This window comes from Pomacea canaliculata, linkage group LG10, assembly GCF_003073045.1.
Source record: "Pomacea canaliculata isolate SZHN2017 linkage group LG10, ASM307304v1, whole genome shotgun sequence".
In the NCBI taxonomy this organism is placed as follows: domain Eukaryota; kingdom Metazoa; phylum Mollusca; class Gastropoda; order Architaenioglossa; family Ampullariidae; genus Pomacea; species Pomacea canaliculata.
This window is the reverse complement of record NC_037599.1, coordinates 25,009,925-25,026,645: the sequence shown is the minus strand read 5'-3', so window position 1 is coordinate 25,026,645 and position 16,721 is coordinate 25,009,925. Positions and strand designations below refer to the sequence as shown.

The 16,721-nt window shown below is 37.7% G+C and overlaps 2 protein-coding genes across 6 annotated transcripts in view; one reads left to right on the top strand and one right to left on the bottom strand.

Annotated features, from left to right (window-relative positions):
* The window catches only part of LOC112573886 (protein FAM135A-like), a 34,977-nt gene extending 25,875 nt beyond the window's left edge, over positions 1 to 9,102 (top strand). For all 5 annotated transcript variants that reach the window (XM_025254553.1, XM_025254548.1, XM_025254551.1 and 2 more), the window contains 3 exons: positions 192 to 302; positions 542 to 658; positions 1,464 to 9,102. In XM_025254553.1, the coding sequence (XP_025110338.1) occupies positions 192 to 302; positions 542 to 658; positions 1,464 to 1,669 (434 nt within the window). In that variant the 3' untranslated portion in view covers positions 1,670 to 9,102. The remainder of the gene's footprint in view (positions 1 to 191; positions 303 to 541; positions 659 to 1,463) is intronic.
* Positions 9,103 to 9,180: 78 nt separating this feature from the next.
* Positions 9,181 to 16,721, bottom strand: part of LOC112574511 (laminin subunit alpha-2-like) — a 68,824-nt gene continuing 61,283 nt past the window's right edge. The window contains 3 exon segments of the mRNA XM_025255637.1: positions 9,181 to 13,977; positions 15,225 to 15,447; positions 15,893 to 16,026. Of these exon segments, the coding sequence (XP_025111422.1) occupies positions 13,835 to 13,977; positions 15,225 to 15,447; positions 15,893 to 16,026 (500 nt within the window). The 3' untranslated portion in view covers positions 9,181 to 13,834.

Genomic DNA, 16,721 nt, shown 5'->3' with positions numbered 1-16,721 from the left:
ACTACATTGTTGTAACTATTAATACTGTAAATCATCAACACTAGCTTGTTGGTCAGTTTCAATAACATTTGTGTTGAGTGCCTCATAGATATGTGTTGAATGTCCTGTAGGTTTGTTTGAATGCCCCTGCTGGTTTGTGGCCAAGTTGTCTGTAGAATATGTCCTATTATTGTCATGCTGTTGTCCTTCAGGTATGTGGTTCATGCAGAAGTGGAAGAAGTCTGGCTCCTTGCTGCAGCTGTCTCTTAAAGATACTAGTGACCCTCGTCAGTCATTCCTGTATAAACTGAGTCAAAAACCAGGTGAGAGTTAACTCTACTGCAGACATTTTTTAACAAGTCCTAAAATTGGATGTGTTATAATATTTAAGGATCCAGTCTTGTATGCAGGAAGCACTTAGTCATTTGTTGACAAGACTTGGATCATATCTGTCTTTGCAGTGCTGGTGGTTTGGAGAATTTATGTCCTTGCAATGTCAGTGATTTGGCCACTTGTGACAAAGTAGAAGAAGAGTATTTACTGCTCATTTATTTTATTTCAGTTCTGCAGCATTTCAGGCACCTGTTACTGGTGGGCTCCAGTCAAGACCGCTATGTGCCTTACCACTCTTCTCGAATCGAGATGTGTCGGGCTGCACATAAAGACAACAGTGTCTTAGGTAAGCTGCCATAGGGACTTATATACAGTGTCTGAGGTAAGCTAACAGGTAAAACTAGTCCTGTGGATTTATGGTTAATGGAAGTGAGTGGAGTTCATTTATCTTAGGTTCAGCATTTTGTGAGTGATGCTCTTCTAGCTCGCAAGCTTACCTTCCCACAGTCCTGTAGTTGGCTACCACAGAAGTCTCAACCAGTGGAAGTATGTCTTGGGTATTAGTGTGTGCACACCTTCAGGTTTGGATGACATCGTTCTAACCACTGGGCTATCCACTTCTGCTAGGTAATCAAAAATGTGATCTTGTGTAGTAAGCTAGCATGGAGGAGGTAGGGGTACCTAATGAATACAGTTGAAAATGGTTTGGCTAGTTGGGTGTCAGCAAGAAGATGTTATTGTCTGCAGGCCCATTTGAGAGAAAACAGTATTGTTAACTGTGCTTACAAGTCAAAACTTGCTAACACGTTTTAAAATGGTAGATTTTTTTTTTTCACTTCATCACAAATAGGCAGAGAAGAAAGTTGTTCTACCAAGTTACAGTCATATCATAGCTTTTACACACAAAGAAGTTTACTGTGAAAATCAGAGATTGTAGGGTATTTGATATAAGACAACAGTTTTAATTAATAACGTTGACTTAATATAGAATTCTTAGTACCATTGGGAAGTGCAAAGCGTACTAGATACACCCACAAAATATAAGGGGGCTTTGCTACAAGTTACCAGCTATAGCTTTTCTCTCTACAGTTTTCTAGACACAGGTTTGCGCTGCTGACGGGGCTATTTATTTGTCTGTTGTTTCTGTGCAGGTAAAGTTTACCAAGAGATGGTGGAAAACCTCTTAACACCAGTTATCAAAAGTCCCAGCTGTCAGTTGGTTCGATACGACGTGTTCCATGCTCTCCCTTCCACTGCTAACACCATCATTGGGCGTGCCGCACATATTGCTGTCTTGGACTCAGAAATCTTCATTGAGAAGTTTCTTCTCGTGACTGGTCTCAAGTATTTCAAATGAAAAAGGGAAGCATGCAGGTCTTTCTCTTTGTTGGGCCAGGAGAGGTCAGGCAGCAGCATCTCAAGGTCACACATTCTTGTTCAGCTTTGGATACTGTACTTCTTCATGTCAGTCATGGTGGTGATGTGGATGTGGCTGCATTTGCTTAAACAAAACCTTTCACATCACTATTTGATCCCACTGTCAATCAGCATTGCATGTGGTCCATACACAGTAGACAAATGTTATTTATGTATAAAAAAATTTTATTATTCAGAATGCAGGACAGCAGATAAAACAGTAAATTGAAACTGAATATGTAACTGTATTCTTCAGTGAAAAACACAATAAAACTGAATATATAACTGTACTCTTCAGTGAAAAAGATAAATATAAACATGGGGGGGGGTTTCATCTGGTGCAGAGCTGAAGGAGGAGTATTTCCGTCTCTTGTCCTGTTTCCTCCTCTCACAAAAAATAAAAATAAGACACTGCTTTTAAAGCTTACTTGTCATATCCTAGTTCTCATTCATTATTTTGGCAACCTCATATAAATCAGGATTGAAAGAAGGCTACCAAAATCTAGGTGTATTTTAGGTGGTATGATGATTTTAAGGTTGTCTTTCTTATTTTTCTTGCTCTTACTTTTATATTCATGTATTTAATGGTCTCGTGCAATGAAAAGTTTCTAAAGGGTTGACATAATAATGTCTCATGCAAAACAAATCTTAGACGCAAGGTGTGACAACCAAAATTACATCAGGTATGAGACTGGTCACATGGTGTCAGGCAATGAAAATGGGCAAAGGTGTGACAATAAAAATTACATTTCTATGAAGTTGTTCACATACTGGGAATGGTTACTGTTGTAGCTTGCTGCTAATACCTCTGTATATCTTTTTTTAATAAAAATGTCCTAGTTGTTAGTTTAACTATACATAGAATTTCATGCTGAATTTCACCACTACCATCATTTTGTTACGAACCTTAACCTTGTGTAGATGATGTGGATGTCATGCAAATTATTTGCAGTTTCTGTGAGAGACTGATCACCTGCATCATCCCATTTGCCACCACAAGTCATCACGAAGTAAATGTTAAACTTCTTACTGGCTCAGAAATAGTCCAGTGACCTATTCAGCTGAAATTCTGTGTGGTATACTTTGACAAATACTATGGCAGCTCTATTTTTTTTTTCTAAGGAAAAATTTTTTATGTGTCATATAAATTTATCTACATGACATACCCAGTGTTTGTTGAGAAGGTGATAACCCTATATCTGTAGTGATGGGTGGTCTCTAAAGCAGCTTATCAGCACGACCCAGATTTTTCTGGTTGCCAAAAGACAAACTCAGCATGGCCGTAGCAGCTATGATTAATATTTTTTTTTTAAATGTCAACTCTTGTTAGCAGAGGGAAAGGCAGCACACTCATTAACTGCATAGTGTGTTGGACTGAAAGACTTGCTCCTGTGTGGTGCTCTGCGTAGTGTTGAGCTAGAAGGCGCCTGTCTGGTACACCAAATGTTATAAAGTGAGAGCCTTGACAATCTGTGATGCACAAGACTTTTGCATGACAAGAGGCATTGTGAGTGGCTCAGTGGAAAAGGTGAAAAGATCTTCAATTAGCAACAGTAACTTTGACTTTTTAGAGTGTCTCGTAGTTTCCTGCTTATTTCCGAAATGGTCATGGCGATTGCCTCAAGAGATAAGATGATAATGGCAGATATTAATTGTCATTAACATTCTTATTTTGCATTTCTTTTTATATTCACAGAAGAGAACATTTTTTTTTGGTTGAAAAAATATATTTGGTCATTGTTGTTTGCTTTTATATAATAAACATGCCTATTGTGAAGTGCTATCTGTGTGAATGCTTGCAGTGAAATAGTGACAGTGAAAATGAAGATTTGCATTTCACATCATCTACCTCGTGTGGATGTCTTATCCAATATACTTCCAGCACCCTGTCCCCTGCCTACTTCTTAGTTGTTTCCTGGCCTCCTCTTTCACTGCTACACACATACCGGAAACAGTTATGATCTTTACTCCTAGACCCCACTTCTGAAGATTGATTGGCAAAATTGACACAAACATCAAGCCACCTAGTATAAAGTAAATGGAGGCATACCCATTAATCGTGCTGTTCTCATAATATTCTTGCCATGCATTCCATTTAGCATGATGTCCTTTACATGAAGCTTTACCTGTAACATCATTCCACATGGGTGGTGGGTTTGTCATCTTCCCTGGAAAAGCCATCAGCTGAGGGCATGAAGGAAGTGTATATTCCATGTATAAGTGTATATTCCATGTATATTTTGTATGAGGAACACCAATCTACATGGTTTCCTTACTATTTACTTTCACATTTAATGTGCAGGAATTAGGAGCAAATTGGTTTGAAAGCAAAGTGTGAGAAAAGCATTTGCATCTATGCACTAGAGTGATTAAGTTGGATAGTTTTTGGAGAACAATGGAATGGTAAGTGTTGTCAGAAAAAAAAAACTGTTTAGTTTTGTTGTTTCATTTGGGTCTTTGTCATGACAGTGCAAATCTGCCTTTTTCGACCTTTTTAAAGATAATTTTGTGAAAATAATTGAACAGTTTTATAAACTGGATGTCCGATGTCATGTTGGGTTTCTTTCACTTAGAGTTTGTATGTAACATCATTTTGTGTTATACAATCGGCAAATGCTACACAGCTTTGTGTTGTAAGAGTGATGTCAGCATTTAGTGTCATATTGCGGTGTATTTTAGGAGTGAGATGCCTTTGCTACTCTGTATCATATTCATATCAATATGAGGGTCAAGAACTTTGTTAAATAATATGACTGATTTGTATTGGTTGTGTAATGCTTTTTTAAAAGACATGTTCAGTTAGATACATTATGATGTCCGTTGGAATTTATACTATTGTTAGCGTCCTGACTGGGGAGTTTTTTCCCCCCCAGGATATTCACATGCAAGCATGACAGCTGTATTCATAGCTAGGAGGCTCAGTCTGAGTAGATGCAGAAAACTGTGATTGCCACAAGCTTGATTTTGAACAAACAAGGGGAGAGAGATACTTCAAACTGACATGATGTTGGGCTAATTTTGCCCGATACGTGTGTGCATACCTGACTTTTTTTTTGACTAGTGCTTGCTAAGATTTCATTGCATGTGGGTCCTGTTTACAGGGCTGGCTACTTAGCTATGATAGAGACTTAGTTGCTGGCTCTGTGTAAAACACCAGTTCCTTTATCCCTTTTGGAATGTTTCTGCATGTATAGTGTGTCATAATATATAGATTCTTGTGTCCATTGCATCTGCATATAAAGCTAGAACATTTTTCAGACAAAGAACTGTTATATGCTTCGAACTTTCTTGAACAAACCAGTGTAATACCTCTGAACAATACTTCTTGAAGCTGAGATTTTAGGTATGCTGAGACATAACTTTTCCTTTTACTGAAACTGTCACTTTCACACCTTCAAGTTTTGTTTTTTTTTTTTTGCTTGCATAAAGGTCTGTCATACTTTAAGGTAGATCTTGTGTGTGTTCAGAAAGACCACTCACTGAGAGGTCTTAGAAGTTGGTGCATCACATCTGAATTGCAGATTTGAAAATACTGTAGCTGCTGGCCAACAAGAAGAAACTTGCCATAATTTATTTCAAGGCTTTAATGGACACTTGGTATCTATCATCCTCAAGTTTTTGAAGTCCTAGGGTATCTCTTGCTATCATGCAGGATTTGAAATCCATAGCAATGTTTTTCTTTCAAGTGCTTGATTTTTATTTTTTGCATTTTTGGTAATTTTTCCTTGTTACTGCTTACTTGCCAAATGGCTGTACTTTGATGTTTCTAATATCATATGCATATCATTAATTTGTTTAAGTATTGCATAGAATTCATTTGGTATAAAGTATTAATCAGTGAAAATACCCTATACATCTTATTGACATCTAACACTGTTAATCACAGGAGGTTATTTACAAACTGTAAACATTTTAATATGTAGGGTCAAAGCAGTGATATCATGAGATGACCAGGCGTCATTAACAGTGACACCTGGAGTCAGTGCTCACTATATATCATTAATAGAACAACTACCATTAAAAGTAACACCTGGAGTCACTACTCCCTACAGGTGACATCATGAGTAGACCAGCTGCAATTAATAGCGACACCTGGCATCACTACAAGGATTTTTTAGCAGACCAGCTGTCATTAACAGTGACACCTGGAGTCACTACTTGCTACAGGTGATGAGTAGACCAGCTGGCATTAACAGTGACACCTGGAGTCACTACTCACTACAAGTGATATTGAGTAGACCAGTTGCCAATGACACCTGGAGTCAGTATTCACTATGTGATTTCATAAATAGACCAGCAATAGGGTTACCTGGAGTCACTACTGTGTTTTAGGATTAAGAGTAGACCAGCTCTGTCTCAGTAGGATTGTAGATGTTTACAACTGTTATAGTTTTAGTGGAATATTCTGTGAAGACTCTTTTTTACCAGGGCAGTTTATGATGCAGTGTCTAGTAGAGCACTTAAGATGTGCACAGTAGGACATTATTTCTATTATATTAGAATTGCTAATAATTATATTGCTTTAGACAATGCCAAAAGCACATTACCAATGTTTAAAAAATGTGCTGGCTTGTGAAAAGAGTCATATTTCATTCATGTGGTAACCTCAGCTTCTTCAAAGCATTGGTGTGTGAGCACAGTTATTTAGCAGTGAAATTTACTGACCTCTTTGTGTTAATCAGAGTTTGTTTCCTAATGAGAGCGACTGTAGTCTGTAAATGTGGAGTTTGTTTTTACTGTTTTCAGGAGCATTGTCAGTCGGAGGCATTACAATGGATTGAATGTTGAGGACATTAAAACTCGAGTCCATACATAGCAATTTATTTGGTTCTATTTAGAAACTTTGTTGCAGTTCATTAGGCCGCCCTGCTTAAACTTTTCTTTTAGGCTACTAATGTGTTGATGACTTTTGGTACTTATATCTTTAGCATAGTATTTTATGAACAGTTTTGATTATGTTTACATATCACATTCATATTTTTTGTTGACAGTACAATCATAAAATCATCAATTGTCCAGTTGTCTTAGGGATACAGCAATAGACTGAGCAACAGACAGGCATTAGTACTTATATTTCTTGGTATGCTGGCATGTGTTTGTGTAGGTGAATGTTCATTTAGGCATCAGCCCAAAACAGCTTCATGCTTTAAAGTGTTTGGTCACTGAATCATTTTTAAACTTTACAATTAGAATTTTAGGGTTATTTTCCATATGTCTGAACACATGCTAGCTCATTTTGACATAGTAGTACTCTCATTACTGACATTAACTTTGAATCAGGATTTTGTAATTTAAGTTTGTTTTGGAGACCATTTCAGATGATTAGTTAGACAACTTTTATTTGTGATGTGTGCTATTTTAAATTGTTTCTAATTTGGCTATTCACAACTATATTTTTAGATGGGAAAAATTGCTGAGCATTGTGAGATCTGAAAATGAGGTAGGTTTAATTTTCGAATGTGTTTTGATGATTACTATCATAAGAAACAGAATCTTATTCACAAACTTTCTTGTTACTTGCTTTTCATCTCTAAGTGAAAGCTATCTTGAAAATCGTTATCTTTCAGCTTTTCCAAAAGCTTTACTGGAAACATAACAGAAATGTTTCAGCCTCTTCAGCATGCTGTGCAGTGTGGTATGCTTGCTGTGCTTGAAGTTTTGATGGACTATCACACATGCTGTTCTATGCTTACCTGCTTGTGTAAGTTTATAAACTATAGCTTTCCTCCTTACAGAAAATAACAGCTTCTTGTAGCCATTTAATGGTGTGTGCTGTCAGCAATCCCTTGACTCATCAGCTTTATCGTTAGATACACCATCAAACTTGCTTTTCTTCAAATTGGTGGACTGAGAGCTTTTTGTTCACCTTTAGCTTTGTACACAGTACAAACAGGAGTCCTTGTTTACCTAAGTGTTCAAAGTATACCAGCTTGTTCTCATACAGTGTTCATGCAGTCTATACATGTCACAAAATTTTTTAAAAAGTCTTATCAGCATCAGTTCATGCTAAAAGGCTGTGGAACCACTATGGTGATCATACCACCTGTTGTTACCATCTCTCTCGAGTCTCTGTCATTCTTACGGGATCTGCTGAAAGGTAGGCCAGACACTCCTGGAAGTTGTCTGCCCATTTCCTCATTTGTCTCCTTTCCTACCTCCATGTGCCATTACCTGCAGGATCTTCTTTGCAAGATCATGATGATTGTGAGCTTGTATCTTATGATTAGAGCATGTTTTACATAAAGTCCAATAATCTGTTTTTTACTGTTTGTTGGCAGTGTGGTCATTGTCTTAGAAATAGGATTAATCCTTTTCTAGCATCTTGCATCTTGATACCATATAAAAAGTTCTTTCTTGGATTCTTGTCTTGGTACAGTTAAGTGTTCAAACAGTACAAACTAGTACCCACCTATACCTGAGTGTTTGTATAGTAGAAGCCAGAATGTAGATCATTTTCCAGGCCAACATTTCTGTGGGCTGCTACATGCAAACCAACCATAGTGTTTTGAAATCTTTAATTCTAATTTAAGCATTGAGGATAATAAACACCTTGGTACATAATTTAATGCAAATGTTAATATATTTGGTGCACTCTGTAGACCCTCAGGTCTAACACTAACCCTAGTATTAGGTAATTTTAACATTATCCTGGTGCCACTGGAGGTATTTTTTTCTTCACTGTATTAGTGCAATCATTTTTATACGTCCATGTTAATTTATGCCTTCATTTGAAGACTTTTTTTGTTATTCTAGACAGATATAGCATGTTACTTTCATTAGTTAAAATTACAGGTTGTTTGCCCCCAAAAAGAAGTACGACTAGTTTTGAAAATTGAAAAAAAAAAAGCTGTGACAGCAGAAATGTAGGAAAGGTTAAAGGACTGAACTTATCCATCAGACACTGGATGCTCCACAACTACCAAGCAGAGCATTTTATAACATGATTGCAACCCTTCTAACCAATCTATAGACATAATAAAAGTGATGTTTCTAATAATCTGCCTTTTGTCACACTATTCCTTCATGGCCTGCCTTGATCTTTTTTTAAACCCTAAACATTTCGAGTTATGTTAGGCTTGAAGTGCCATAACTGCTTGTATGTATGTATGTGTTGTGTGTATCTGCATTATATATGAACTTTTCTGCACTATAACACTCTGTACAGTGTGATGTGTCCAGAGCCATTCTTGACGGTGCCAATACAATCTTGCATACAAGTATTTAATACTGTATCAAAACAGCACAACTGTATCTGACAGGATTTAAGCATGATTGCAATATGGTGACCTACTCAAAATCTTTTACTATTTTTGTTGGTATTGTACACTAGTATACAATGTGATATTTGTAAATAAAGACGATGACAATGATTTGCATTTTTGTGTGTCAGTTACATGTTCAGCTGGACACCTCTTTCACTCATACATCTACATCCAAAATAATTATTTTTCGTGATATATTTTACTGAGAAAAGTACAAATGTAGGGCACTGAGTTTCTAGTGTAATACAGAGTAAGAATTAAAATCACTTCCAGCTTAATTCATATTCATGGTGAAAAATACAGGGATATTAACGAACTCTCTGTATTGGCAGAAATGCACAAGCTTTGATCAAATAAACTGCTAATGCCTAGCAAGGTGGTACTGTAGTAACTTATTTTCACTTCACAAGTCAGTAAGAATATGTTGTCCATATTTAACTACATAGAACACATATATCATATACTTAGATGTTTTCTTCCACATAAAAAAAAATACTTTCATAGTATAATAAGGCACTGAATGCAATACTGCCTTTATATCAAACTTAGTAAACTATATGTTTTTCTTTAAAACCTGTAACTACTTAAAGGAGGCCCAGGCAGAAGGACCATGTTTTGTGCCCTTCAAAAGCAGCAGGAAGTATAACACTAATCACTCCTGCCACTGTCTGTTGAACACTAAATTTTTGACACCAAGTTGGAGATATCTGCTTGAACAGACACTTTGGGGCATATCTTCAGACACTGAGAGCTGTGTACAGCCTACAAAAACACTTAGACCCTGAGAAAAACTTTAAGTATTAGGCCACATAGTTCACACATTCACCACCCATGCACAGCCCTGTGAACAGGAATAAATAAAAAATTGGTAGAAAGAAAAACAAAAGGAGAAAATGTTGAAAATTCCTGGATGATTTCTGTTATTCAATGAAATGTTTTCTGAACATTGAAAAAAAAATTGTTCTAGCAACACCTTACCCTAGCAATACGAACATAAACTTATGCAGCTCCTATAACTGTGAAATACCATTACTGTAGATAAAAACCAAAGGAAAAGTTGACAGCACGGTAATCAATTATAATAATTTGAGAAAGCAGATTGAAATATACACAAAATAGCACCACTAGTTACATGTTCTATTAGCCCAACAGACACCTTAAAGCACGACCTTTCAAGACTGCACTTGCTGACCTCACAAGAATGAACTTTGTCTTGTCTATTATGCTTTCGAAAAGTGTGAGATTCACATCATAATTATGCAGTCAAATGAAACGCTATCAGCGTACACAGTTCCATATAAGAATAATTTCTAGAAGTGCAAATTTGCAGCTAATGAGGTAAGGAGCGGATGCCTTGTAAGTTATTTAGCAACAAAAATATCTCTGCTCAGGAAGCCACTTTTTTAGGTAGTAGACCAAGATAATCAGTTAAGAAATGTTTACACACTGTCTCTACGCAAAGACGAGTTGTGTCAGATACTTAATTGCAAGACTTTTTGTAGTGAGAAAAAAAACCCACCAGATAAAAACAATTGTTTACAAGTGTAGAGGGAGAGTTTGGGACAGCAAGTATCGTGGGTACTGTCTAGCTTCCGTCGAGTGACTAATGCACCGTTGGGACGAGACAGTCCGTAATTGTTTATTGCACTGCTACCACGAACTAATATCCCTGTATACGTCCATGGTGCTACACTTGTTGTGCCGCCTTCCAAAGGCCCGCCTCTTGCTCAAAGCCCCGCATCCCCCTAGCGCCCGCTCTGTGAGTGGTGCGACTGACCTTAAAGTAGATGATGTATCATCCAGCTTTCAGTATAAAAAGCAGGCGATAATCAGTTGGCACTTTGTTTTCAGGTAGAAAGCAGTTACGTACTTGTGATTCCGGAAAGCAAACCAGATGCTAGTGCAGCTTCACATGCCTGTAGTATCCTGACTTTATTAGTATATGTATTTGCCAATTTTCAGACTTCATGGCATGTGCTATTTTGCATCCAGAAGAAAATTTTAGACTTAGGATTAGAGGAGTAATAATTGTTGATCAGAGGGAAAGATTTTTACCTAGGAAGGTTTAGAAAATAGTTTTACTTACACAATTATTTTTTCAAACAAAACAATATTATATATATATTTATATATACATATATAAACACAATATATTGTCATAATTATTACTTTTATCCAGCAAAACTCTGTATGACCAGAAACATACATCAGTATGGTCCTGAAAAGTACCAAAATAGTGATTTAATTCTTTTTCTCCAATTATCTGAGAATGACAACTGATGCTTTGTGATGTCACATTATTTCACAAAACTATTTCTTAGTGACATTGTGAAATCAAAAATATAAAAAAATTTGAAAAAAAGAACAGAACAATAGTTGAGAATACCAGTCCAGACAACATAGCAGAATGATACATATAAAATTCTTTATGTATTGATGCCCTTAGCATTGCTTTTGTCATTCTTATGCCAAAACAGTATCGAGGGGCACAGTCAAAACAAGGGTGATGCAAGTATGGCTTTTTGTTGGCCATCTTACATGGGTGTTGAGTGATGACAGGCCATTCTTCATCAAGGACAGGATTATCACATGACTTATTTAGAAGTAGATGAAGACAAGGTCAAATGTTAGATAAGACTGCTCTTCTCTGCTGTAGAGGATGAGAAAGCTTGGTTTGACCAGCACATGCACACACACATATACAAAGTAATAGATATTGATATTGCAAGATAGCACTGACATAGGATTTGCTTTTACTGTCAAGGTCATCTCTGAGCTCGGAAATTCAAAGTGATAGTTTTAGAGATCCTGATTCCTATCAGTTTCCCAGCACACATAATACATATAATACATATATATCTCTTTCCTTCAACCACCCACCCACAACATAACACAAACACACAACACAATCACAGCAACACACACCCATTCACAACACAAACACTTGTGCCACAATCTCTCCCCTCCGTTCACATATCCATTAACGTGGAGTCTGGTAAAGAAATACCCTTAACTCCAGTCAACCGTGATGGGGGTTTTCCCTACTGCTACAAACACAAGAAGAGGAGCATGGACCAATCAAACAACTCCCCTGGAGCTAATTCAGTGCTGAAAGCAGAATTGCCGATGAGCATAGAGAGACCAGCAACTCTCCCTGTTGATGCAGGAATCACAGACCATGCCCCTTGACCTGCTCCCCAGCATTTGCAAGTATCAATCCAACTTTTCATCCTATTCCCCTCCCATGCAAAAATCCAATGCACATATTCACCCATATATGTATCACTTATCAACAAGGCATCCGCCCCACTCCTGTACCCTCATGTTGCATCCTGAGTCTCTCCAGTCAACCTCTCCCTTCCCATCTATCGTACATGAAAACAATGCACCAGGAACCAAAACACACCAAGATAGCCAGTTTAAAGCTAGATCCCAGCTCTGCTACTGTCATACTCGGTGATTGCTGGTTTACACCAAGCTAAAATGACAGTTGACAGTGAATGCAGTCACTTACTATCATTGTCAGGCCTAACAAGAGTTAAGATACTTGGAGCAAACACATGGAATTTTCTGACAAACAAACAGGGGCATACTTCATCAACAAAGCTTTCTACACACAGGGCAGATGATTTTAATGCTTTTGCTTTGAAATAAATTAGTGTTTCAGTTTCTTCTACTTCAATGGAAGGCTAGATGTAAAAAAACATCACTTTTGCTTATTCTGTTACTGGTAAATAAAAATTTATTGTCACTTATGTGTGACACCAACTGAGGATCAGGCATACAAGAAGCAGTCTCAACTGTATTTAAATGTTCACCCCTTGAACAATGCGTAGCATCAGCCACACTGGTAATTCCTAATGATGGGCGGAATGCTAGGTCTTGAGTGTCACAAAACATTCTATACATCAATGAAGATAGTTATATCTATCCCAGTTCAAAGCAGAAATCCTATGTCTATGGCAAAACATTTGATAGCTTGCAGAGGCCTCTCATCCAACATAAACAGTGGTTATTATTAACAACAATAAAAATAAACATTACCCCATGTTACTGTTTCATTAGTCAAACAAATCCCTGTCAAATAAGACATCAACCCCTATCTTTGTACATATTCTAATTTCCCTCTTGTTATATTGTAGTGCCTTTGTTTTGTAATGTATTTTTTTCAGTTTCTTTTCCTTAGCCCAAGGCTAGATGTAAAAAAAGGAAAGGCATAACCATTGCTAGTTCTGTTAGCCTTGTAAATAGAGATATGTCATTGTCATTGACTACTTCATGTCAGTCATCAAGCTAAAACCTAGTTTATATTTTATTTGTAATTAAAGGGACTCCTATTAAAGTGACTACTTCTTGTCAGCTGTCAAGCCAACACCTTGCGCTTGTCCTTGTTAGTAATTTTAGCAAGAAAACCTCCATGAGATGCTGATAGGGACTGTAAACAAAGCCTCACGTGCAGTGTGCCAATCATTAAAAACTGTTTACGTATTCAATATCTACCAACATAACTGACACATTAGACAAAATCCCATCACTGGTATGTGCATGAAATAATATAAAAATATGCAGACACAGATATAAAATAATGCTTGTGCATACATACACATGTACTTTGAATGCCTGTGTATGTACATCATGCACACACACAAAGAGCAAGAAATCACACACACAGGTATGCATACCACAGGAATGCATCACTCACCTATACACTCGTTCATGAGCTGGTGCACTAAGTGATTTCAGAGGCATACTAAAACAGGGGCTGTCTGTTAGGAAGAGCTCTAGTGTTGAAGAACTAGGCTGGAGCAAAAGTAATGCTGATGGTCTAGCCACTTTTTTCAGCTCTATACAGGGCATGCTGTGCGTTGAATGTCGTTGGTTTCAGGCAGCATATACCAGTCAATCAGGTTATTGTCAATGAATAAGTTGCGGATGCAGCCAACAAAGCCTTGTTTTGACAATGATGCTGCTTGGTTTCTAAAGTTATCTGTAACAAAATAGAACTGACAATAGCTTCATTCTGAGCTATATTTTAAAGCTCATATACTTCTTTTAACTCTTCCTATACAGGAATGTGAATATCTTCATAGCTATAGCTCTATTGTGTTGATACACTCTTACTGAATGAGTTAAAGAAATATCCCTCAAATGCTACTTTCTCATTTTTATTTATTCATCCTTGCACTAGTACCAGCTGATGAATGGTTATGCTGGTCTGCTGGTATCAGTTGTCAGTAGTTAACAAGGTCTGCCACAGATTGTCCTAAGCAACAGTGAACAGGTCCTGCAATTGCGATGATTCAGTACCCATATAGCACAGCAAACTTTCCTTAGTCAACTCAGCTGACGGGAATGGGTACCTGACTCCTTAGAGGGTTGGTTAAACTAAAGCTGGCCCTGAGAAAAGTGAGGTCTCTAACACCTCACTCCCAATTGACCTGAAAAGGTCAGGGGATGCCCTTTACTTTTTACCTTCATGGAAAAAAAAAACCCAACCCACTCCTTCACATTTCCAAGCCAGTTATTCCCTGTCCACCTTAGTGTCGAGTTTCCTTCAAGGTACCCTGAAAGGTGGTCTAAGTGTGTCATGCTAGGTCACATGGCCAAACTGGACTAGTCTATACCTCTTTACTGCTGCAAGAATGGGTTCTTGATAAATGTAGCGAGCATGCTTCATACAAAGTCAAAGGTTTTACTTGTACAAGATCTGAAGCAGCCTCTTAAAGCAGAGTCAGGAAGTGAAGTCCATGTCTCACATCTGTACAGCAGAACTGGAACCATGAGGGACTTGTATGGTCTGTAAAACTCTTCCCCTTTGTCCTCTTTGTGACTTATGACGGCCCTGGCTACCTCAATACTGTGTATGGGGAAGTGCATGCCATGGTCATATCTAGTATCATGTCTAGTATCCATACAATGGCTGCTTTGGTGCAAGTGAAAAAGCTCAAATGTCTTAGACATTGAACACAATGGTGGGAAGGATAACTGACCCTATGCAGGGCTTAAGAAGGCAAGACAATGTGGGAGAGGAGGTAGGCTCTGCTCTTACATACCAGATAAGTATAGTCTAACACCTCAAACAGCAGCTGACTCACAAATAAGTGTAGTCTCTAACCCCTCACATCAAAGCTGGTTCCCTGATAAGTGTAGTCTCTTACACCTCCCTCTATAATGACTGATAGGTTAAAGGCTACCCTGACCTTTTCATCTAACTGTTAAAAAGCAAATCTATACCTGGAAAGCCTCCAATAAACAAAGGAGCATCTGTCTGGGTAACCGTCTCACCAAGACTGCTGATACCATAATTGCGAGGCCCACCATCAACCTCTAGCTGCAGAACATTCCCAATAACCTCTGCTGTAATTGTATGCCACTGGTTTCCACACAAAGCATTGGGCTCAACAGCTGTGGACTGTGTTCTAAATGTTTCTTTACTGTGCTTGATGGCAAATTTCACCTGTTGTGGACAATAGAAAGAAACAGGACTTTTGACGGCATGTCGTTAACAAAACAATGACATTTATTTTAGCATGTCTGCTTCTCTATTCTTTGCCCACTATCCTGCCACTTACTCTAGTGAATTATGAACACCGTAACCAAAACCTACAAAGAATTGCAAGAAGCTTACAATTCGCCTGTCAACGAGTGACTGAGAGGTTATCATGTCTGCAATAAAATCAGGTTCCCATAGAGGCATAGACTATCAGAATGCATTAACAGCAATAGACTTATTAATCAACAGCAATAGACTGCATTAATGAATGAAAGTCAGCAATATTAATCAATGACAATTAAAACAATTATATTAAATACAGAATAATAGAAAGTACTATAAAGATAATAGAAGGCTGTATAGCATCTGGTGAGTCAGGTCAAAATACCAGGAAAGGTAAAGGTCGCACCTTCCCATCATGCAGCTCTAGGGTCATGCCAGTGTCACCACTCTCGCTGCTGATTGTCAGGAAAACACCATTCCGCTGACTTGTGCGGAAGTCCAGTTTGATAACCAGTTCCCTCCCCACATGAAAATTCATACCTGAACACAGATAATTTAGACTGTAGGTGGGACCAGTCTATGGTGGACTGATACAATAGGAGTGATGCAATAAATAATACAGCAGATAAACATGACAGACAATACAAGTGGATGCTGTGACAATAACAATAATAATGAAATAAAATGGAAAATAATATGAGAAATAAAAGATCAATAGAAAAAATGATATTGAAGATGACTTCTACAGCTCAACACCCTACAAACAATTGATCTTAATGCACTCTTACATAGAGTAATTGAAAGTGTAAGCTTACACCATTAATTAAGCATACAATACAGTGCACACACCCACATAGAGCATGAATAAGAAATGTACACATCTACAATGCACACACCCACACAGAGCATGGATAAGAAATGTACACATCTACTACAATGCACACACCGACATAGAGCATGGATAAGAAATGTACTCTGCTACAAAGCACACACTCACAGAGTATGAATAAGAAATGTACAATGTATAATGGTGCAGTAAGTGAATGAAGAATGTGACAGCAATATATATCAAAAGCAGCAGAGCTGTGGTACATTGGTAGTTGTGGATATGGCCTTGGCATCCAATATAAGACTCATGTAAGATGTATGAAGAATGAATGGAACTATAAAATGACTGAATTTGTAGAGCACAATTTTCTTGAGTGGAGGTGAGCTTAAAGCATGGTACACAAAAG